Consider the following 23,917-nt stretch of genomic DNA (forward strand, 5'->3'; position numbering starts at 1 on the left):
TCTTCAAAGTTGCATATGGCTTTGGAATGCACAATAACAGGTTTTTTCCTATAATAGTTATTTAAAATAATTTCAATTTACATCACTATGAATTATCTCCTGTCAATTACAGAACAAGAGAGATGGCTAAGTAGTTGTTGTGGTAGCAAGAAAAAGGTATCCAGTGATAAATGTACTGAGAGCATATTGTTGCAATCAGCTCTTAAAGGGCAACTAATTTACCTCGGGGACAGAGGCTACACTATTGATTACTGTGACTCACCTGTGCCATTGGCAAAACAACTTTGTAGTTTCATAGCATGCTAGCAGCATATGATTCATACCTACTCAAAAATAAGCAGTCAAATTGAATGAAGTCATGTAATTTCCACAGGCCAGTTTCTGCATTATCAAAAGCAATTAACAAACAAACCTATCAAAGGAATTAGACAATTCAGCTTTGGGAACATAGATTAGAATTTAGAAGCTCCATGGTATTAGGAAGAAAAATAGACATGAACAGGGTGAAGAGAGAATAAGGCCAGTAAAGCCCACTAAAAGGGACTCAAAGAGTTAACCAGTTGAAGCTCCAAAGGCCAGGAGTGACTTGGAATGTCCAAATATTTCCCAGATAAAGAAAAGTGAGCACAGCCCATGTCTTCAAAGTGTCAATTAGATCATGTCATTGTAAGATTTACGTTAGCCTGCTAAAAGGCCCAGCTTATTCTTTAACTTAATCTATATGCTGTTTTTACCTCCTCCAGCACCTAATCAAGTAATTTGCAACCTGGTCAGGAGACAAGCATCATGATTAATTTTCCAAACCAAGCCCAGATATAAACCGCACAGTAAAAACAGGAAAGATTCCATCTTAAAGCTAAGATTGCATTTTAAAACCCAGGAAATTAAGAAGGAAGACTCTTCACATATTCTTCAGCAAACATAACTCAGCCCACCTTGCAGGCAGGGCAGGAGGTCTTGACTGATAGGTCCCCAGAGAGAAGCTGCTATCCTGGGGTGGAACCAGATCAGTAAATTTCTTGGGTTAAGTTAATTTTGCAGAATTACCTGGAGGACTGATAACAGAAGCAAAGAAATGTAATGTCTCTCATCAAAGATAAACATCTTGAGACCACTTGACTATTCCACACCTCTAGGCCTTTGTCACATTCCTGAAAAATCCTTAAATGGGGGTACCCCCGATCTTTCAGCGCACCTCTCTCTAAGGTTGCCGGCACTTTCTCTCAACCTTTCAGGGCATCTCTCCTCTCTGAGGACATCCACACTTTCTCTTTAACTCCGTAACTTTAAATAAAACTCTTACTCTGCTTCTCTACCGTGTCTCTGCCCCTTCAATTCCTTGTTGTGACGGGGACAAGAATGGAGGAAAATAAACAACTGCCCCCCAACAATAGGACACTGCCTTAAAAAAAACAAAACAGTAAGTATGATTTAAAGTCAAGTAACAGTATGCCTGTTAGCATAAAAACACATTACACAGGAGCCAAATGACCAAACCTTTATGTTAACAGAATACACTGAGAAGTTAACATTTACTTCCACATATTTTGTAAGGAAAATCTCTACTTCTATCTATACATAAGTAAACTAAAGAAAACTGTTACAATTTTGTTAGGTAAAAATGTTTTTAACTCCAATTAGTATGATGGTTTTAGGTATTTAGAGAGAAAAAAATGTAGGGAACCTGAGAAATGACCTTTATGAAAGTCATGGACCCATCGCTTTACTCTTTAAACCATCTTCCTGTTAATCACACACTTCCTACTAAGATAAGTTGAAAATTCAACATAATTGCTCCTCAACTCCCAGTCACAACTTTAGAAATCACTGTGGAAATTTAACCTTTAAAATGTAGTAAATAAACCTTAGAAGCACTTCCTCCTCCTCTTCTCTTTGAAAGTGTCAAGAAATCTCACACGATTACAGACTGAACTCTGCTGCCAGCAGCGGTGGCCCGGAGCAGCCAGGGGGCCAGTGTGGAGTCGGAAGGTGATTCTCGGGCAGAGGGGCTACTTCCTCCCCTTCAGGTCTTCTTTCACCTTCCAGAGAACCAGTTCCATGCAAGCGGCTGCATTTTCACTTGAACTGTGACCTCCAAATAGTACAGAAAAATAATGCATTAAGACATACAATGACTATATCTCGGAGGTCACACATGGATGCTCTCAAAATGGAGCCTTAAATTTATGTTCACAACAAAATTAACACTGGCCACTTATCAAATATGGTTATTTAACACCTAAAACAACCCCTATTGGTTGTTTTAGAAATGTTTTACATAAATCTAGATTCACACACATCTCCTTTTCTATGTAGCCTGTCCTTGGACACCCTGCCACTAATACCTTGCTGTGCCTGGACAGCACGTGTACCTCCAGGGAGATGTGACAACGAAGTGGCAGGTGTAACCAAAGGACAGGGATCTGGCAAGAAACCAGAAGCATGGAAGGCTAGAAAAAGTATACTTCTCTAAACAAATGGATGACTTTAGAGGACATTTGTTTGTTTAGAGAGATGTACTTTTATCCAGAACATATACTTTTATTAATATATGTTTATCCAAAATATACAGCCTACAGTTCTGCTGAGAGTAATAAATGTCTCAGATTGAGAAAAATGATACAGTCAATGCTTTCTAAATGGTATGATATTTTTCATTTATTTGTGTTATTCTAAGAAAACAAAGGCTATTTTTGGCTCTTAGGTCCGTAGTTCAAGATTATTTTCAATAGAACACATGACAAATTTTATAACAGAATTTTATGGGAATCCTTTAAGAATATTTTTAACAATGCAGATCATGTAAATTAAAGACCCTCTGCAAGACAGTATTAGTATCTAATGCACACAGAATGCAAGAATAAAGATCATAGGGTAAAATCTGCATTTTGTACAATTAATGACATGAACAGATGAGCATCCCATATCAAGTATTTTTAGAAACATAGCACTACAACAAATTTTAAAATAGTCAAAATCAACTTTTCCGTCTTGTGCATAGAAGGGCCTATCTGGGTGTGCAGACAGTGACCTCCTTTTGAAGCAGACACTGGGCAGTGGTGCACATGGCAATGCCACTAAGGGACAGCTGGTGGCTAGACTTGTAGAACTTGATTAACTTGTTTAATGTTGGGTATATTTCATTTAAAAAAGTTCTGACAGCAAAATATACTAATCTGGCATAAAGCAGGGTCATGCATAATGAATCTATTGAATTTGAGCAATAGTTCTAACACAACACAACACACACACAATTTACACTGGGTGAGATAGCTTGGCCTCAATTTTAGAATCTCACTTGGTTCAATGAAAAGCACATAGGAAAAGAGGTACATAGCAAAATTTAGAATGGGATCACATCTCCACACAACAAAAGTTTTATGCATAAATTCAAAAGCCAAGTAACTTGATGTAGAATTACCCAGCTCCATTCTCAGTGTAACTGCTGTTCCTGTGGAGCATCCAGGGCTATCTCAGGCTCAGGGCATGCAATACTTTTTCCAAAAGCAGATGCTTTAGGGTTCTCTACCCTAGGAGACACCCCACAGAGAAGAACCTACCATACACATACACGTTTCAGACAGCAGACCTTTACCATGGACCTCATGGTTTGTCTAGTCAAGTCAGACTTAGGATCCTGATGCCAATCACAAGCAAACGGGCTCTTACCATCATCCTGAATGATTCTCTGCAGGTAATCAGCCACTAGACTCTTAAGGGATCTTTTATGGGGCAAGCCTAGGCGATGAGGAAACAGAACTGTTGTGTCCACAACTGAAGTATGAATTAACTGTCAAATGAAAGAGAAAAATCTCTCAGAAATTCTTCCCAAAGAGCGAGGAAACTGAGAGCAGCAACAGTAACTATGCTACCACAGCAAGTAACATGGAAGTTATATGTCAGTTACTCAGCATTTTACAAGGATTATTTCACTACAACTTGCAAAGTAACCTAATGAGGTAGGTATTTTATTGTTCCTATTTACAGACAAAGAAACTGAGGCTTCAAGATGTTAAGAAAGTTGCCTAAACTGAGTTAAACTGCTTAGATATGATTTCCTTGTACTCTACTAACTTCCGAACCCAGTTTCTTAATGGGAGAGCATCGCCAGGGGGCAGCATGAGCGCAGAGAGGTTCCAACAATGACGTGAGGAAAATGAGAACCAGGCTCCTCAGACGCTGTGACTCAGCTGGTGCCGGGCTGAGGAGGCACACACCTCAGTTTACTGCGTGTCCTATCGAATTTCAGCGGCTTACTGGTCTGTCTCTAGTGAGGGAGCACAGACAAGGGCTCACGCCCATCTAGGTCCAAATTTCCTGTGCTTGTTCATGGAAGAAGGTGAATAAATTGTACTCGAGTTTGAAAAAGCATGAAGTATGATAGGACAGATCTGGGGAAGAGGGATCAAAATCTAGAAAGACAGGTGCCAGTTTGGAGTCCTCATTAGAAGAACTATATTTTGAAAGGAACATAGACAAAGATTAACTTCAGGACAAGAGTCATTTAAAGGCTAAGAAATGAGTTAGAAATTTAACATTTAGCACTATGGCCATAAGCACTTTAAATTCTCATTTAACGTGTCAGCCATCACCTATGCACTGATTCCTGGCTGCAGGGTATCAAGTAAATAAAAGAAGGAGTTGGTAGAAACAGAGAAAAATAGAAAAATCCATGAGTTATCTGGATGGAAGAAATAGACTGATTACAAGGAATGAAGAAATACAATTGTTGTGAAATGTTCTGGTCTGGGAGACAGGTGGAATAGAACAGTTATTGAAAATTGAGACAGAAAGTCATGGTGAGCAGTTCAGTTTGAGAGGTGATGTCTCTGGGGAGACAGAAGGACATCCCTGTGAAGAGCTTGCTTACAGAATACAGGTCCCCAACTCTTGTTTCTGCAGTGTGGTGGGCTCTGGGTGGAAGAACATTCCACCTTGTCTGCCACATGCACAGACAACACTACTGTTTTCAAGAAGTATCTATACTTTGAATTCTAGCTTTACAGAGAAAAGGGCTGACATTCACTTATGAAAATTAAATGGCCTTACTTATAGTCTTACACAAAAGAACTAGACTTTACATAAAAAGAAGTACCAGAGGTGACTAAAGTAAGTACTCAGTAAAAGTCCAAGTTCTAGAGCTGTGCTGTGCAATGTGGTAGCCACCAGCCACACGTGGCTATTTAAATTTAAACAAATTGAAAAATTACTTTCTCAGTCACATTAGACACATGCTAAGTGCTCAACAGCCACATGTGGCTACTATATACCATATCTGATAGTGAAAATATAGAATACAAAGTTTTATTAGATAGCACTGCTCTAGAACAGAGGTGGCCATCAAACTCTGCAAGTGCCAAACTGTAAATATTTTAGGCTGGCAGGACACACATTCTCTGTTGTAATTATTCAATAATGCTCTTGTACTGTGAAGCAGCTATAGAAATACAGAAGTGAATGGGCAAAGAACAGGCAATTTTAACTCAGAGTATATTAAAGGGGAGACTTTCAAGTTTAATCATACCAAGAAAAACTAACATGACATTTGATTTTGAGCCTACCTGACATCATATGAAAAGGTATATCAACTATAAAATGACCTGATTAACTTACTCTTACACATTTGAATATTAGAGACAATGATTTAAGACAATGTCAAAATGTCAAAACAATGATTTTGGTTTTATCATAATTAATAATGGACTTCTTTCCCATCTGATTTGCCAATGACTTGAGCTATCTTACCCTGCTTCTGATTTGTGCTAGTTGTACTCAATCAACACAGACAGTAATTCTTATCTTCTTAGTCAATTGGGCAAATCAAATAATAACACAACACTAATGACTACCATCCTAAAACATGTTTTTATACAAATATGACCCCATAATTCTTTACCTTAAGAGCATACAGACTATATTCAAAGCTATGCCCAATCAGTACAGTGTCAGCACTGAACAGGTTCAACAAGATGGCTTGCACATCATGGATTGATGTTTTAGTGTTCTTCAAATCATCTTCGACCACACCAGAAAACCTGCCCCAATGACACACATAATACATGCAATTAAGAATGTAACTCAGTGGATAACAGATAAAATGTCCAGTTATCGTTAGAACACATTACTGACCCAATGTGACAAACCCTCACTGAACAGAGATCTTACTTATATTACTGTCAACTACCCCTTTTTACTAGGTTATATTGGTGACCTAGTAAAATTTATAATTTGAATCAATAATGTAAGACTGGGGGTGGGGAAAGACAAACTTATTACAAGTTTGTAGAGTTCCTGTTTACCCTCATCTCTGTATAATCTGAGTTTTATCAATTACAATTTAGTTAAAAAGCCCATCTCCCAATGAAGTAAGCCTAAAGATTAAATTGTGGGTAGCATGGAAGAGGATATGCAGTCCTAGGCATAGTCTAGACAACCTCAGTTTGAACCATGCTCTGACTCTACCATTTATTTACTCTACTTGATTTTTAGTAAGTTACTAATCTTTTGGTCTCAGTCTTCTCATCTGTAAAGTAGGGTTAATTACCAATCTTAATGACTTATGAAGACCCAGTAAAAATACACGGAGAACATGACAAATGACATTCATGAAGCATCTAGTAAATAAATGTTCAGAAACCTGGCTACTGCATATGCTTCACTGAAATTTAGGAGAAAAACAAGAGATAAAAATACTGCAAAGGTGTTTTCAACTCAAACTGTATGCTAATATTACTGTCTCCCATAAGGAACAAAATATACCTGGCTCCACTTTTATCCAACACAGTTTTGCAAGTTCTAGCCAGAGAAATTAGGCAGGAAAAAGAAAAGGCATCCAAATTGGAAAGGAAGAAATAAAACTCACTCTTTGTAGATAACATACTTTCATATATAGAAAACCCTAAAGATTCCACCAAAAAACTGTTAGAACTAAGAAACTCAGTAAAGTTTTGGGGTACAAAGTTAATTAAAAAATAATCTGTTCAATCATTATATACTAACAACATATCAGAAAGAGAAATTATGAAAACAGTCCCATTTATATTGTATCAAAAATAAAAACACCTAAGAATAAATTTAACCAAGGAGGTGAAAGACCTGTACACTGAAAACTATAAGATACTGACGAAAGAAACTGAAGAAGACACAAGTATATGGAAAGATATCCCATGCTCATTGGATAATTAATATTGTAAAAATGTCTATATCACACAAAGCAGTTGACAGATTCAATTCAATCTCTATCAAAATTTCAATGGTATTTTTCACAGAAATAGAACAAACAATCATAAAATTTATATGGAACCACAAAAGACTGCAAACAGTCAAAGTTAACTGAGAAAGAACAAAGTTGAAGCATCACACTCACTGATTTCAAACCATATTACAAAGCTATAGTGATCAAAACAGTATGGCATATAGCTCAATGGAACAGAGTGGACAACCCAGAAATAAATCAACAAATATGGTCAGTTAAGTTATGACAAAGGAACCAAGAATATACATTGAGGAAAGGGCAGTCTCATCAGCAAATGGTGATGGAAAAACTGCACAGCTACATGCAAAAGAATCAAACTGGGCCACTATCTTACACCATATACAAAAATTAACTAAAAATGGATTAAAGACCTGAATGAAAGACTAGAAACCATAAAACTCCTAGAGGAAAACAAAGGTAGAAAGCTCCCTGATATCAGTCTTAGTGATATTTTTCTGGATTTAACTCCAAAGGCAATGTCAACGAAAGCAAAAATAAGTAAATGTGACGACATCAAATGAAAAAGCTTCTGCTCGTGAAGGAAACTATTAACAAAGTAAAAAGGCAACCTACTGAAGGGGAGAAGATATCTGCAAATTATCCAATAATAATTAATATCCAAGGTGTTAGGCTGGAAAAAGGAAAAACAAGGACATGCAAACAGAACAGAGAGATGCCATAGGGGGAGAACAGACCAGACCCCAAAGTCCATGCCGTATATGGAAAGGGGACAGCTCTCCCTGAATTCCATCCTGATGTGCCAACTAAGACCCGGATGTCAGCCTCCTCCCTCTTGGAAGGAAAAGTTTCTAGTTGACTATTATGTCGCCTTTAGCCAATCATACCTCTCCACACCCCCTAGGATAGCTTGCCCACTCCTCCCCCTCCTAACCCCTTATAAGCCCCCCACCTCCCTAACTGGGTGTGACTTCTCTGGCCTGTGACAAGAAGGCCATAGAACCTCACCCGGGGGTATTCAAATAAATTACGTGGCCCTTTGTTGCCTCTCTTTGCCTGCTTATTTCGGCTAGAATATATCTTACACAAGGTATATGAAGAACTCATACAAAGAAACAAATAATCCTATTAAAAATGGGCTGAGGACCCGAATAGACATTTTTCCAAAGAAGAGATACAGATGGCCAACAGACACATGAAAAGATGCTCAACAAAACTAATCATCAGGGAAATGCAAATCAAAACCACAGTGAGATACCACCTCACACATGTAAGAATGGCTATTACCAAAAGGACAAGAAATAAGTGGTGGCAAGAATGTGGAGAAAAGGGAACCCTCGTGCACTGTTGTTGGGAATGTAAATTGGTGTAGCAGCTAAGAAAAATTGTACGGAGGTTTTCCAAAAATTTAAAAAACAGAACCACCAAAAACATATATATATACCCTGGTGTTCGTGCAGTAGCCAAATCACGGAAACAACCCAGCCCTCAATGGATGAAGATCACACACACACACACACACACACACACACACACACACACACACACACACACACTGGACTATCACGCAGCCATAAGGAACAATGAAATCTTTTCATTTGCAACAACATAGATGTACCTTGGGGATACTGTGTAAAGCGAAATAAGCAAAGACAATATTGTATGAATTCACTTACATGTGGAATCTAAAAAATACAAAAAGAAATAAGCAAACAAAACAAAACTCATAGATACAGAAATGAGACTGGTGGTTGCCAGAGAGAACTAGCATTGGAGGGCGGCGAAATGGGTAAAAGGCATTAAGAATTACAAACTTCCAGTTATAAAATAAGTGAGCAAAAGGGCCCGGGACTACAGTCAATAATATTGTATTGCAAATTTGAAAGTTGCTAAGTAGATCTTTTAAGTTCTTACACAAGAAAAATTTTTTTTCTAACTCTGTATGGTCACAGATAGCAACTAGAATTATTGTGGTGATCATTTCTCAATGTACATAAATGTTGAATCATGACACTGTATGTCAATTACACTTAAATTTTTAAAAAGATACCTGTCTCCATTATTCAGCTTAGTTAGGAAATGTGATACCTGGTTAATAAAATATTTGGATTAAAACAAAATTATCATGTAAGGAGTACTTGGGTTCATTTTTAAAGCATTTTTTAAAGAATGCAATGTACTGAATGCATTTGAAGTTTCTTCTAAGGTTCAAAGGTTCTTTTATTTGTAATGCAAATGTAAAGCTCTTCAGTTATCATTTTGTCACCATGAGTATCAATAATTACCCAAACATATCTTGACTTGTTTCAAAAAGGAGTTAGGGAAGATTTCATTAAACCCACAGAAGTATAGAAAGCAGTAACAGTACAGTAACTTTAAATATACCATAATTTTGTCATTAAACCTCAATAAAGCTGAAAAAAAAAGTAAAATACATGGGGTTATTAAGATATGGCCAAAATGAATAAGGAAAATAAACTCCAATGAGGTCAGAGGAGAGACCAGTATATAAACTGCATTTTCTGAATAACAGCAACCTTCACTGAACTTTTTATGCATATAAGCATTTTTATGAACTGTGAGAGAATTTAGATTAAAAAATGCTGTTAGAATTATCTATATTCTTAGTTATCATCAAAACTTTTTAACTTACCTAGATTTATAATGTAGTTTTATATAATTTAATATTTTTATTTATAAATATATATATTTAACATATACACTGTATATACAGTATATGTTATATACACTTTACACACTATACAGTATATAGGCGTATACATACAACTCATATCTATTTATATGTAAAGTCATATTTTAAGTATTATTGGTGAACTTATTAAAGAAAATTGAATAGATGCAATTATACTGGTAATAAACACTTCTAAATTTTCACTATAGAATAAGATCAGTACCTATTTATATTTAAATAAATGTATTAATATGTTATGTCATATGGCTTATATATTTGTAGGAAATTCAGTTTAATTGATCAATTACATCACTGATGTTTCACATGAGGTTTTTAAAAATTAAAGGCACATCTGTATTGTACCATCTTAAGTGAGCATTAAGTTTGGATCAAAAACATGTCACACTTTAATTATAATCAATAAAACAGAATCTACACTAAACCACTATTCTGTATGCCATATCAAACTATGTATTTTCTCTCATTTAGTGTTGTAACTCAGGGCCCAACACAGTGTCTGCATAATTATTAGCAAGGTACTCAATAAAATAAGAATGTTTTTGAACAAATGGATGAATTAAAGGACAATAGTGCAAAGTCATGCTCTGAAGTTGAGTCCAATAAAAGTACATAGGCTAAAACTCATAGAAACTACATGCTGGATGTTCTACAGTCTCGAAAGCAACCCTTTTATGTAATGCATACCTAGTGTTATAGTCAATGACTTCTTCTTCTGGTTTCACAAATGTATCATAGACTACCCGGAGGCTGGGGTCCACCACTGTCACTCGGGTAAGTTCCAAGCCTTTGGCTGTATAGCACTGTAAAGGTGGAAATATTAGATTTATATATCATATTGAATAAACATATTTTCTTTTAACACCTGTGTTATTTTCAAGGAATATTTCTAACTAGAATATACAATTTAATCACCTTCAGTTTTGCTAACAAAAGCCAGTCAAGTGGGTGTGATAGTCAGATAAAAGATGTTCTAAGCTTTAATGTTTTCCTTAATGTTAGCAATATTTCTGCTAATTAAATAATTTTATTGGCTTAGCCTTTACAATTATTTTCATAAGAGATTAGTGCTATCCAATAAAACCTGTTATGTTGAAATGTTCTTTGCTATCCAATATGGTAACCACTAACCTGTGTGGCTATTGAATATTTGAAATGTGGCTAGTGTGACTGAATATTTGAATTTTTAACTTTATGTAATTTTAATTTACTTAAATTTAAATAGCCACATGTAGCTAGTGGCTACCATATTGGACAATGCAGTTGCAGACCTTGTTGAATGAGAAAAAGAAAATTCCCTCCATAGATATGTATCCATGGCATCATAGAGGACAACAGGGTAGTACCTGAATTCTAAGCTAGATTTCATGGTTTTGAGTTAAAGACCTAACCTTGAAAACCAAACACTGCCCTTCCAATTAAAACTAACTCTATAAACTGCTTTCCAAATATACTACAGGGATTAAAAATTTATCTTATGTTTTGTCAAAGGTGGACTGCCCACGTATGTCTGACATGTACAAAGCACTTTCCGTGTATCTGACTCTCACAGTCATTGGAAGTTATTATTAACCCCACAATTTACAGATCAGAACATCCATCTCAGGGGTCACAGCTGGTAAGTAGTGAAGCTTCCCAGGGCTTGTTATTCCAAGTTATGGGTTTTTTTTCCTACTTTTTAGTATTGATTCTCATATGAAGGAAAAAAATCTCTATTAACATTTTATAGTCTCTGTAATTAATAGTTTTAAAAAATGTTATTAAAGTTTCTATGCTGACTAATGATAAGAGTAATATTCATAACATTTTCCACTCTTAATATCAGCAATTCAGTAGGTAGAACCACCACTAGTTATTTATAGAGAAAAATTAATAAATACAAGGATCATGGACCAATATTGGCTCCATCACTAAGTGCAGGCACTCTGCCAAGTCACCTAACCCTTCAGCTTCAGTGGCTTCATCTGAAAAATATGTGAACAATATTGCCGAGTTATGTGGGGCTGAGAGATAAAGCCTAGGAAAGTGCTTCCTATAATGTAGATGCTCCACAACAATTCAGTTGTCATTACGACAATCCGGTAAAATAGAAAGCTGACATACCATTTCACAATTCACAGCAAATACACCGTGACTATCACTGTGGTGTCGGAACCTGGCAAATGTCTTCACAAAGCCCTCTAGGTTTTCTTGTTGGTCATGAACATGGAGCTGAAATAAACATTACCAGATAAATTACTGTATGTTTTTACAAGAGCAATTCAACTCATAAAAATTTCATCAAATGAAAATTAGCTAATTAATTCCTTCAAATGCTTATTGATCCCTGGAGGCAGGAGCCCTGGTTCTGACACCAGCAGCAGTGACGAGCCCTACCTTGGCGACCTGACAGCCGGGGGATCCAGGGACACCTTCACAACAGCTGTACCGTGTTTCTAAGCCACCAGGGACTGCAAACCAACCAAAAAAATAAACATCAAAATAAGCAAGCTTCCCAGTGCTGAGTGGCTAACTCTCAGAGCATGTGTCTTAGCTGCAGAGACCCTTAAGGACTCTGCTGCGCAAGTGATCTGAGGTTACCACTCTCCACAGGCACTCTCATAGATGTTACATCATCAACAGCAGAAGTCAATTCCTGGAAGCAGAGTTTGCAGGGGTTGCATTTTACAGGTGAATTACAATTGCCAAAATCCTGAATGCCGTCTCTCTCCCTCCTGGCTTCGCCCCATCGTTTGCCTTGGTGACTTCAGCAACCCTCGACTCACTCTGTCCTGCTTTGGCCCCACCTCAGCTATCCTTTCAGCATCGTCTCCTGTTCCACGACCTTTGCTGTCTGCTGGACCCCTCTGGGTGACTCCCAGCTACCACCTTTTCCCTTCCTGTGTCTGAGCTGTTGATCTGACCCAAGGAACGTCACTCTGTTATGGAGACTGAGGGCATGACCCAGAGGTGGTCTCCGATCTTGGCTAGACCTCCAGAGTCTGGATGCCCTCTTCTTCCATACTCTCAGCCAGGCACTTCACAGTTTCCCAAAGTAATAATCCCAAGCCTTCTCCTCTCTTTCTCACCCCCTCCCACGTTCCACCTTACCTGTACCCTGATACACCCTGAGCTTTCTTCCCTCTGATCCCAGGTAATGTTCTTTCAACTGCTAATCACTCCCTCTGCTACCAGTGGTTTCTATGCCAGTTTTCCTATAAAATATGGCTAGACTGAGCTTCCTAATGTGCATTTTCATTATATCACTTGTATACTGCTAATCAAATGTAATTTTCTCAGGCTGGCCCTAAAGGCTCTTGCTTAACCAACCTTATATATCCCACAGCTTTATCTTACCTTCTCCTGTAATGAGAAAGGGAGGCAGAGAACCAGTATTAATAGAGCATCTATTATAAGCCAGAATTTGATGTGGCAGCTCACTGAACCGCCGCACAAACCTCCATCTTTGAATGTGGAAACAAAAGCTCAGAGAGCTTGAGTAACTTGCACAAAGTCTCAGAGAAAGGAGCGACAAAATGTTAGGTCTGCTGGCTCCAGAATCTCTGTTCCAGACATGACACTGTGTGGTCTGTTAGCTCAGCTGGTCTGTCTGCTACGCAGTCTTCAGTGTCTTCCCTCTTTACACTTCCCTTTGGAATTCACAAACCTCCCACTTTCGAAACTAAGAGCTCTCTGCTTTAAACACTCAAGTGGACTTGCCTGACTGACTTTACCACATTATTTATTCATGCATTTATTCTGTCAATCATAGCCACTGTTCCTCTACTTTCTTTGCCCTGTTTTATTTTCTTCATAGCATTCATTAAATATCATTCATATTCATGCCCACATCTACATAAATAATTCACCTGTCCAACCATCTGTCCAAATATTTACTGAAAGCCTCTCTGTGTTAGATACTATGCTAAGCCTTGGTGGGAAGACAATGGGGGGAGAAAGAATGGATGGTCCTCTGAAAGCTTACGGTCTTTTGGAGATGGCAGATAAATCACTAGATTATTATAAAATATAAGTGTTATGAAAGGAAGAGGTGGCATGCTGCAATAGAAGAGGGAGGGCCCATCTTAAATGGCACAGTTGGGAAAGGGCTTTGTGGAGGTACTATTTAAGCAGAGACATAAAGGATAAGAAGGGAAGCAGAGGGACCAGCAGGCGAGCAGGCTCCAGAAAGGTGGCTGGTGTGGCCTGAAGGGAACGATGGAAAGCATGGAAGCTGGGAAGTGAGGCAGCATCAGGCAGGTCAGCCTGTAAAGGCAGGGTCTTAACTAAAGCAGGGGAACGATGGGAGCAGAAATGGGATGTAAAATAAAACTATTCTGGGGGTTGCTGGGTGAAAAATAGCTTTGGGGGCAGGGTTGGAGAGAGACAAGAAGAGCAGAAGCCATGAGACTGGAAGGAGGATAACGTGTGATTCAGGACAGAGATGAAGGTGGTCTGGCCTGGGGTGGTGGCAGCAGAGGCACAGAAGAGACAGGTTTGGGACACCTGAGGCAGGACAAATGAGCTGCGCCCACTGCTTAGATGAGAGGGTGTGCGAGATGGAGACAAAGATGATGGTGCTGAGGTTTTTGGTTTGAATGGGAAAAAAACCCAGCTGCCTGGACAGCAGGGCATTGAGCATGGGGCACTGACTGTGCCGGCAAAGAGTCAGGGGCTGTGGGGACAGGCTGGGATTAAGGGCTCCCCGTCACTCAGTGCAGGGAGGGGGCAAGGAGTTGAAGCTACAGCAGAGGAACTATTACAACACTGTCATGTGAAAGCTGGTGAAGTGAGGAGGTAGCTGGCTGACTGTACGCCAGCTCAGAAAGGCAGAGCTCTCCTAGGCTGAGAGTCCGTGAGCCAGGGAGCTGCAAGGCTAGGGTGTGGTGGTCAGAGGAGGTGTCCGCAAATGAAACTTCAGAGTCAGTACAGTTTCTCTTTACTACATTGTACTTAACAAATATATATTGAGCTGAATACTTTATTCCACTTTTCTCTGAACAACTTGTCAAACAAATGAACTACCAAATACTTGCCTTTAAGACACAACACTGGTCCACAGTGGTAGTTACATTCTTGTACCCTACTGTGTTTGCCTGTAGGAGTCACACCGTATATTTCCCCACATCGACAACATATCTTCTTAGAAGCTAAAATAGCAAATCAAGTAGAATTATTCATGAATAGATGGAGGAGAAAAGAAATATGGACGTGAATGCAGGGACTTGCCTTCACATTCTTGATCATTTAGTCAACAGAGACCCTGTGTAATCACAAAGTATCTGGAAAATAACAGAATTACTCAAAGGAATACTTGCTGGAGACCTCTTTATAATACTAGGGCTGCCACTCTTCACTGGCATCCCCCTGCCTCCCTCCAGAGTCAGTGCGATGACTGATAATCGTTTTTGGCACCACAGTTTGACTGTGGCCAACTTTATGAGTCAGGTACTCTAGAACATAGATGCTCCTGAAATAGACCCATGTCTTCCTTATTATTTCTTTTAGATATATAATGATCTCTATGTTTATTAAACCACTGAGAGTATATCTGGACTTTTCACTAGACCTATTTATGCGTACTTATTTTTTATTAATAACGCTCAAACTGGTTCTGAGGATGAAAATAGCAGCTCTGGTTTGAGTGTCTAAGATGAGATTAGGAGGCAGGCACTGCGCCAAGCATTATATAGGCATTATTTTAACTCATTCTCACAGCGACCTGATGGGGTGGACCTTTACCCCATTATTCAGAATGGGAAGATGAGGCTGGAAAAGGTTAAATGACTTATCCAGCACCCAAACCTGGATTGGCCTTTCTCCATCAGAACAGGTTTGTAGGTGCTAAGTGTCCTACCTCACAGACAGGGTTAAAAAAAAGAAGTGAAGCAAATGGTTAAGATAACCCTGAGAGCATTTCTGGAAATGCAGAAGATGAAGATAAATATTTTCTAGCCAATGGAAAATGTTACTGTAAGTGCACTTCAAACTCCCATGGATCTATGATTTGACAGTTGTGATGTTAAACATTCTATTTCTTGCTCTCTCTTTTTTTTTTTTTTTGGTGGGGTTTAGGATGGACAGTAACTATGCCCAGTATTTGGAGAAACACTTAATAACAAGACTAATTATAAATCTTACAAGAACTGTTTATGAAACATTCAAAACATGGCATTGGATACACATGTGACCAGTGGTTAACAGGAAGGGCTCCAGATTCAGACTCCTGGGGCTCAAAGCCTGGCGCTCCCACCTGTATTCAGTGTGATCTCTGACAACTTATTTGAACTCTCTGAGCCCCAGCTTCCTTCTTTGTGTAAATGGAGGCAATACCTGAAATGGTTGCTAAGATTATTTAACGAAACAGATCACATAACTAAAAGCACTTAGATAGTAGAAATGAAATGACAGGAAAAGAGAACCATTGTAGGGTTCCAATCTTAGCACATATAAAGGATAATTCCCAGTCCATATCCTTACCATCATTTGTGAGAATTTTTGTCCTGCCCAGCCTTAAAAGAATACTTCCAGGTTTGTCAGGGTTGGGTTGAGGATAGTTATTTTCTTGTAACTGTTCTTCAGTTAGAAGATAACGTTTAAGATGTCTGTAGAGAACAATTCCTGTGAGTACTAAGAGAAAAAGAAAAGCTGTTTAATGAAAGTCAAGTAGCATTTCAAGCTTTTTAGTAATGGTAAGGTTAGAGTCAACTAACTGAAATATGAAATGCTAGGATTCTGATTACCATTAAGTAAGGGAGTGGCCTAAAAGAATCCAAGTCTTCATATTCATCAACAACAAAAAAATCAATCCTGTTCCTGCACCATCTGACATTTATGCTTTGGATGAGAGAAGTAGAGTAAGAATCATGTCAGTAATAGCCAGTGCTTATGAAGCATGCCAAAAGCTGTTCTGAGAGGTTGACCAGACACCGGATTAAAGATGGTGGCCTGAGAGGTGGGACAGAGGCTTCACTCCTAAAACTGCATATAAGATGAAAATACAATTAATACAACTAATCCTGAGAGAGCAACAGGAAAGAGGACTGCGCCAGACTGCATACACCTGGAGAAAAGAGCAGACCTCACGGAATAGGGTAACATACCAAAGCTGTGGCCAGGTGGGACCCAAGCCCTTCCCCCACCCCAGCTCACCTGCGGGAGGAAGAGAAACTGAGTGGGGAGGGAATGGAGGCCTGGGACTGCTGAATACCTAACTCGAGAGATCTGCGCTGGGAGCACAAACCTACATTTCATGGTGCTTGCATGGTACTCTTGTGATTATGGGGTTGGAAAGCTAAGACAGGCAGAATTCCTGGAGAGACTGAGATTCCAGCCACTTGTGGAAAGCAGGGATCCATATCCAGCTGCTCTGGGACAAAAGCTTATACCTGTGTGCTCAGCTCACTGGTTCAGGCAGTGGAGATAGGCATAGCAGCTGGGAAGCAGGAAACAGCTCTTTCCTCCCCCAGGCACCAATCCCACTCCCCTGCAACCCCCGACATTGCTTCAGGGGTGAGGCAGCTTCAGAGTAGAGCTTCTGGACACTAGAGGGTGGCATACACAAATATGAAATGCCAAAGGAACCTGGTACAGAGTAAAATTAATATAACCCCTGAGAAAGATGACATGGGCCTCATGGCTCTTCTTGAGAGGGAGTTCAAAATAAAAATCATTAACATGCTAATGAAGGTACAGAAAGATATTCAAGAACTCAGGAATGAATTCTGGTCAGAGATCCAACTGCTGAAGAGCACATTGGAGGGTATTAAAAGCAGATTGGATATGGTGGAGACAATAAATGAAATAGAAACCAGAGAAGAGCAATACAAAGAAGCTGAGGCACAGAGAGAAAAAAGGATCTCTAAGAATGAAAGAATATTGAGAGAACTATGTGACCAATCCAAAAGGAACTATATTCACATTATAGGGATACCAGAAGAAGAAGAGAGAGAGAAAGGGATAGGACGTGTCTTTGAGGAGGTAGTTGCTGAAAACCTCCCCAATCTGGGGAAGGACATAGTCTCTCAGGCCATGGAGATCCACAGATCTCCCAACACAAGGGACCCAAGGAAGACAACACCAAGACATACAGTAATTAAAATGGCAAAGATCAAAGATAAGGACAGACTGTTAAAAGCAGCCAGAGAGAGAAATAAGATCACATACAAAGGAAAGCCCTTCAGGCTAACATCAGACTTCTCAGCAGAAACCTTACAGAAGGGAGTGGCATGATGTATTTAATGGAATGAAGCAGTAGGGCCTGGAACGTAGATTACTTTCGGCAAGATTATCATTTAAATTTGAAGGAGGGATTAAACAAATTCCAGATAAGCAAAAGCTGAGAGAATTTACCTCCCACAAACCATCTCTACAGTCTATTTTGGAAGGACTGCTTTAGATGGAAGTGTTCCTAAGTTTTAATAGCTGCCACCAGAGGAAATAAAACCACAGTAAAGAAAGTAGAACAGCTAATTACTAAGCAAATGCAAAATTAAATTAACTATCGCCAAAGTCAATCAAGGGACAGACAAAGAGTACACTATATGATACTTAATATATAAAGAATGGAGGAGGAAGGAAAAAGAGGAGAAAAAGAAAAGAACCCTTAGATTGTGTTTGTAATAGCATATTAAGTGAGTTAAGTTAGACTCTTAGATAGTAAGGAAGTTAACCTTGAACCTTTGGTAAACACGAATCTAAAGTACATACCTATCGATAATCACCTTAAATGTAAATGGACTGAATGCACCAATCAAAAGACTCTATGTCTGAATGGATAAAAAAAACAAGACCCCTCTATATGCTGCCTACAAGAGACTCACTTTAAACCCAAAGACATACGCAGACTAAAAGTGAAGGGATGGAAAAAGATATTTCATGCAACTAATAGAAAAAAGCAGGAGTTGCAGTACTTGAAGCAGACAAAATAGACTTCAAAACAAAGAAAGTCACAAAAGACAAAGAAGGACATTACATAATGATAAAGGGGTCAATCCAGCAAGAAGATATAACCATTATAAATATCTATGCTCCCAACACAGGAGCACCTACATATGTAGAACAAATACTAACTGAATTAAAAGAGGAAATAGAATGCAATGCATTCATTCTATGAGACTTCAACACTCTACTCACTCTGAAGGACAGATCAACCAGACAGAAAATAAGTAAGGACACAGAGGCACTGAACAACACACTAGAAGAGATGGACCAAACAGACATCTACAGAACTCTACACTCAAAAGCAGCAGAATACACATTCTTCTCAAGTGCACATGAACATTTTCAAGAATAGATCATATACTAGGCCACAAAAAGAGCCTCAGTAAACTCAAAAATACTGAAATTGTACCAAACAGTTTCTCAGACCACAAAGGTATGAAACAAGAATTATGCAAAGAAAATGAAAAATCCCACAAACACATGGAAGCTTCACAACATGCTCCTAAATAACCAATGGATCAATGACCAAATAAAAACAGAGATCAAGCAATATATGGAGACAAATGACAACAATAATTCAACACTGCAAAATCTGTGGGGCGCATCCAAGGCCAGGCTAAGAGGAAAGTATATTGCAATACAGGCCTATCTCAGGAAAGAAGAACAACTCCATATAAGCAGTCTAAACTCACAATTAATGAAACTAGAAAAAGAAGAACAAAGAGGCCCAAAGTCAGTAAAAGGAGGGACAAAATAAAGACTAGAGCAGAAATAAATAAAATTGAGAAGAATAAAATAGAAATAATCAATGAAAGCAAGAGCTGGTTCTTTGAGAAAATAAACAAAATAGATAAACTCCTAGCCAGACTTATCAAGAAAAAAAGAGAGTCTACACACATAAACAGAATCTGAAATGAGAAAGGAAAAATTACTATGGATACCACAGAAATACAAAGAATTATTGGAAAATACTATGAAAAATTATATGCTAACAAACTGGATAACCTAGAATAAATGGACAACTTTCTAGAAAAATACAACCTTCCAAGGCTGACCAAGGAAGAAACAGAAAATCTGAACAGACCAATTACCAGTAATGAAATTGAACTGGTAATTAAAAATGACCCAAGAGTAAAATCCCGGACCAGATGGCTTCACTGCTGAATTTTATCAAACATTTAGTGAAGACCTAATACCCATCCTCCTTAAAGTTTTCCAAAGAGTAGTAGAAGAGGGAATACTTCTAAACTCATTCTGTGAGGCCAGCATCACTCTAATACCATAACCAGGCAAAGACACCACAAAAAAAGAAAATTACAGACCAATATCCCTGATGAACATAGATGCAAAAATACTTAACAAAATATTAGCAAACCGAATTCAAAAATACATCAAAAAGATCATCTATCATGATCAAATAGGATTTATTCCAGGGATGCAAGGATGGTACAACATTCGAATATCCATCAATATCATCCACCATATCAACAAAAAGGATAAAAACTACATGCTTATCTCCATACATGCTGAAAAAGCATTTGACAAAATTCAACATCCATTCATGATAAAAACTCTCAACAAAATGGGTACAGAGGGCAAGTACCTCAACATAATAAAGGCCATATATGACAAACCCACAGTGAACATAATACTTAACAGGGAGAAGCTGAAAGCCTTTTCTTTAGGATCGGGAACAAGACAGGGATGCCCACTTTCCCCACTTCTATTCAACATAGTTCTGGAGGTCCTAGCCACGGCAATCAGACACACAAAGAAATAAAAGGCATCCAGATTGGCAAGGAAGAAGTTAAATTGTCACTGTTTGCAGATGACATGATATTGTACATAAAAAGCCCTAAAGAATCCACTCCAAAACTACTAGATCTAATATCTGGATCGAGCAAAGTTTCAGGATACAAAATTAATACACAGAAATCTGTGGCATTCCTATACACTAACAATGAACTAGCAAAAAGAGAAATCAGGAAAACAATTCCATTCACAGTTGCATCAACAAGAATAAAATACCTAGGAATAAACCTAACCAAGGAAGTGAAAGACCTATACGCTGAAAACTACAAGATACTCTTAAGAGAAATTAAAGAAGATACCAATAAATGGAAACTCATCCCATGCTCATGGATAGGAAGAATTGTCAAAATGGCCATCCTGCCTAAAGCAATCTATAGATTCTATGCAATTCCTATCAAAATACCAACAGCATTCTTCAATGAACTGGAGCAAATCATTCTAAAATTCATATGGAACCACAAAAGACCTTGAATAGCCAAAGCAATCCTGAGAAGGAAGAATAAAGCAGGGGGATTATGCTCCCTGGCTTCAAGCTTTACTGCAAAGCCACGTAATCAAGACAGTTTGGTACTGGCACAAGAACAGAACAATAGACCAATGGAACAGACTACAGAGCCTTGATTTAAACCCAACCATATATGGTCAATTAATATAGGATAAAGGAGCCATGGACCTACAATGGGGAAATGACCGCCTCTTAGCTGGTGTTGGCAAAACTGAACAGCTACATGCAAGAGAATGAAACTGGATTATTGTTTAACCCCATACACAAAAGTAAACTTGAAATGGATTAAAGACTTGAATCTAAGTCATGAAACCACAAAACTCTTAGAAGACAACATAGGCAAACATCTCCTAGATATAAGCATGAGCAACTTCTTCCTGAATGCCTCTCTTTGAGGAAGGGAAACAAAAGTAAAAATGAATACATGAGACTACATCAAACTAAAAAGTTTCTGTATGGCAAAGGACAGCATCAACAGAACAAAAAGGTATCCTACAGTATGGGAGAATATATTTGTAAATGACGTAACTAACAAGGGGTTAACATCCCAAATATGTAAAGAATTCACATGCCTCAACACCCAAAAAGCAAATAACCCAATCAACAAATGGGCAGAGGATATGAAGAGACAGTTCTCCAAAGAAGAAATTCAGATGGCCAACAGACACATGAAAAGATGCTCCACATCACTAATCATCAGGGAAATGCAAATTAAAACCACAATGAGTTATCACCTCACACCAGTAAGGATGGCCAGCATTGAAAAGACTAAGAACAACAAATGCTGGCAAGGATGCGGAGAAAGGGGAACCTCCTACACTGCTCGTGGGAATGTAAGCTAGTTCAGCCATTGTGGAAAGCAGTATGGAGGTTCCTCAAAAAACTAAAAATAGAAATACCATTTGACCTAGGAATCCCACTCCTTGGAATTCACCCAAAGAATACAACTTCTCAGGTTCAAAAAGACATATGCACCCCTATGTTTATCGCAGCACTTTTTACAATAGTCAAGATATGGAAGCAACCTAAGTGTCCATCAGTAGATGAATGGATAAAGAAGATGTGGTACATATACACAATGGAATACTATTTGGCCATAAGAAAGAAACAAATCCTACCATTTGTAACAACATGGATGGAGCTGGAGGGTATTATGCTCAGTGAAATAAGTCAGGCGGAGAAAGACAAGTACCAAATGATTTCACTCATATGTGGAGTATAAGAACAAAGCAAAAACTGAAGGTACAAAACAGCAGCAGACTCAGAGACTCCAAGAATGAACTAGTGGTTACCAAAGGGGAGGGGTGTGGGAGGGTGGGTAGGTAGGAATGGGAAAGGGGATTGAGGGGTATTATGTTTAGTACACACGGTGTGGGGGATCACTGGGAGAACAGTGTAGCACAGAGAAAGCACATAGTGGATCTGTGGCATCTTACTACACGGATGGACAGTGACTGCACTGGGTCATGGGTGGGAACTTGACCATATGGGTAAATGTTGTAACCACATTGTTTTTTTTCATGTGAAACCTTCATAAGAGTGTATATCAATCATACCTTAATAAAAATAAATAAAATAAAATAAAATAAAAAGCTGTTCTGAGGATTTTGATTTAAACTTTGCATGAACCCAGAAAAGCAAATGTCCTGGTGTCATTTTTACAGATGAAGGAAAGTGAGGACACATGGCCATGGTTCCAGAGCACAGCTGATACATAAGCCCAGGCCTCCTGGTTTCAAATCACACTTACTGATTCCTAGTACAGTTAGATAAGAAGAGTACAGAAGCTTACAAACAGGAAACAACGGGAAACCTGAGACCCTCACAAGGGCAAAATAGCTCAAGTTCAAGGACCTCTTTTGGACTTCATGAACCCAGGCCAGATCTGCTCACTCTAATGGATTCTTAAGAAAATGTCTCTCATTATTAAAAACTCTATCAGAATTTGCGAGATGCTCTTTGGCAAACCCTTCTGTAAAGGAAAAGCTCCTCTGCCTGAAAAATATTAGGAGATTCTAAATGCACCTACTTTGTTTTGATTCTTATACATAAAGCTTTCTGGGAGAACAAGCACTACCATCTCATCTCATTCAAAAAACAACAAAATTCAAATAACTCCTTTTCTCTAGCTTCTTGCTCCTGAGGGCTTGTTATAAGTTCAGACTTTGAGGCTGTTCCGAGGCCTACTCAATCAGAACCTGCATTTTGACAAGATTCCCAGTATATTCCATGCATGTAAAGTTTGAAAAATATGACTCTCCTTAACTTGATGTATGTTAACTGTCCAAAAAAACAAAAAAAGCTGAGAATTCAATCCAAATATTCCTGAAATAAGCCCATTTTTCATTTTTTTATACTAATTTTTAAAAAGTTCATCAAATATGTGTTGTATGCAGCTGATCCTTCATAAACATAATCCTTTAAATAATTGCATTATACTAAACTTATTTTCACTTTAAGGTAGCAATTAGAAGGGCCTATTATTACAGTAAGCTTACCATTTTTCTTTTCATTCTTTTCCAATCCAGTTATTTTATTGTTGTCACTGTTTCCAGACACATCTAAAACATACAAGAATTTTTCTGAGAACAAATTATTGTCTGCTTCATCAAAAAATACAGAACATAAACAAGACCTATAGCATAGTAAAATATTTATTTTTACCTTAAAAGAAGCACCCAGCATGTAAAACCAAACATCTTCATAACCCATTTCAAGTTGGGAAAAAAATGTTAAATTTACTTTACTAAAAAGG

At 38.3% G+C, this 23,917-nt stretch overlaps 1 protein-coding gene and 1 long non-coding RNA gene across 2 annotated transcripts; both read right to left on the reverse strand.

The window, feature by feature from the left end:
- Nucleotides 1-554: 554 nt before the first annotated feature.
- Nucleotides 555-13,366, reverse strand: LOC118918855 (putative exonuclease GOR). Its single transcript, XM_036898118.2, has 9 exons — nucleotides 13,361-13,366; nucleotides 13,260-13,265; nucleotides 12,504-12,558; nucleotides 12,300-12,373; nucleotides 12,027-12,134; nucleotides 10,611-10,726; nucleotides 5,897-6,035; nucleotides 3,670-3,790; nucleotides 555-2,092 (listed from the first exon to the last, which is right to left on the reverse strand). Exons 1-9 carry the CDS (start codon nucleotides 13,364-13,366, stop codon nucleotides 2,010-2,012), a joined length of 708 nt encoding a protein of 235 aa, XP_036754013.2. The 3' UTR covers nucleotides 555-2,009.
- A 1,578-nt stretch (nucleotides 13,367-14,944) lies between these two features.
- Nucleotides 14,945-23,690, reverse strand: LOC130683192 (uncharacterized). Its single transcript, XR_008996808.1, has 3 exons — nucleotides 23,661-23,690; nucleotides 16,383-16,532; nucleotides 14,945-15,052 (listed from the first exon to the last, which is right to left on the reverse strand). It is a non-coding gene; the product is annotated as an uncharacterized LOC130683192 (long non-coding RNA).
- Nucleotides 23,691-23,917: the final 227 nt, after the last annotated feature.

The sequence above is a fragment of the Manis pentadactyla genome, chromosome 3, assembly GCF_030020395.1.
Source record: "Manis pentadactyla isolate mManPen7 chromosome 3, mManPen7.hap1, whole genome shotgun sequence".
NCBI lineage: Eukaryota > Metazoa > Chordata > Mammalia > Pholidota > Manidae > Manis > Manis pentadactyla.

What these genes read in the sequence shown, in the direction of transcription:
- LOC118918855 (XM_036898118.2), bottom strand. An exon ending in CCGGCTGTCAGGTCGCCAAG is followed by an intron (nt 12,135 to 12,299) that starts GTAGGGCTCGTC and finishes TGTTTATTTCAG; the next exon opens with CTCCATGTTCATGACCAACA. An exon ending in TTGCTGTGAATTGTGAAATG is followed by an intron (nt 10,727 to 12,026) that starts GTATGTCAGCTT and finishes CCACCTTTACAG; the next exon opens with TGCTATACAGCCAAAGGCTT.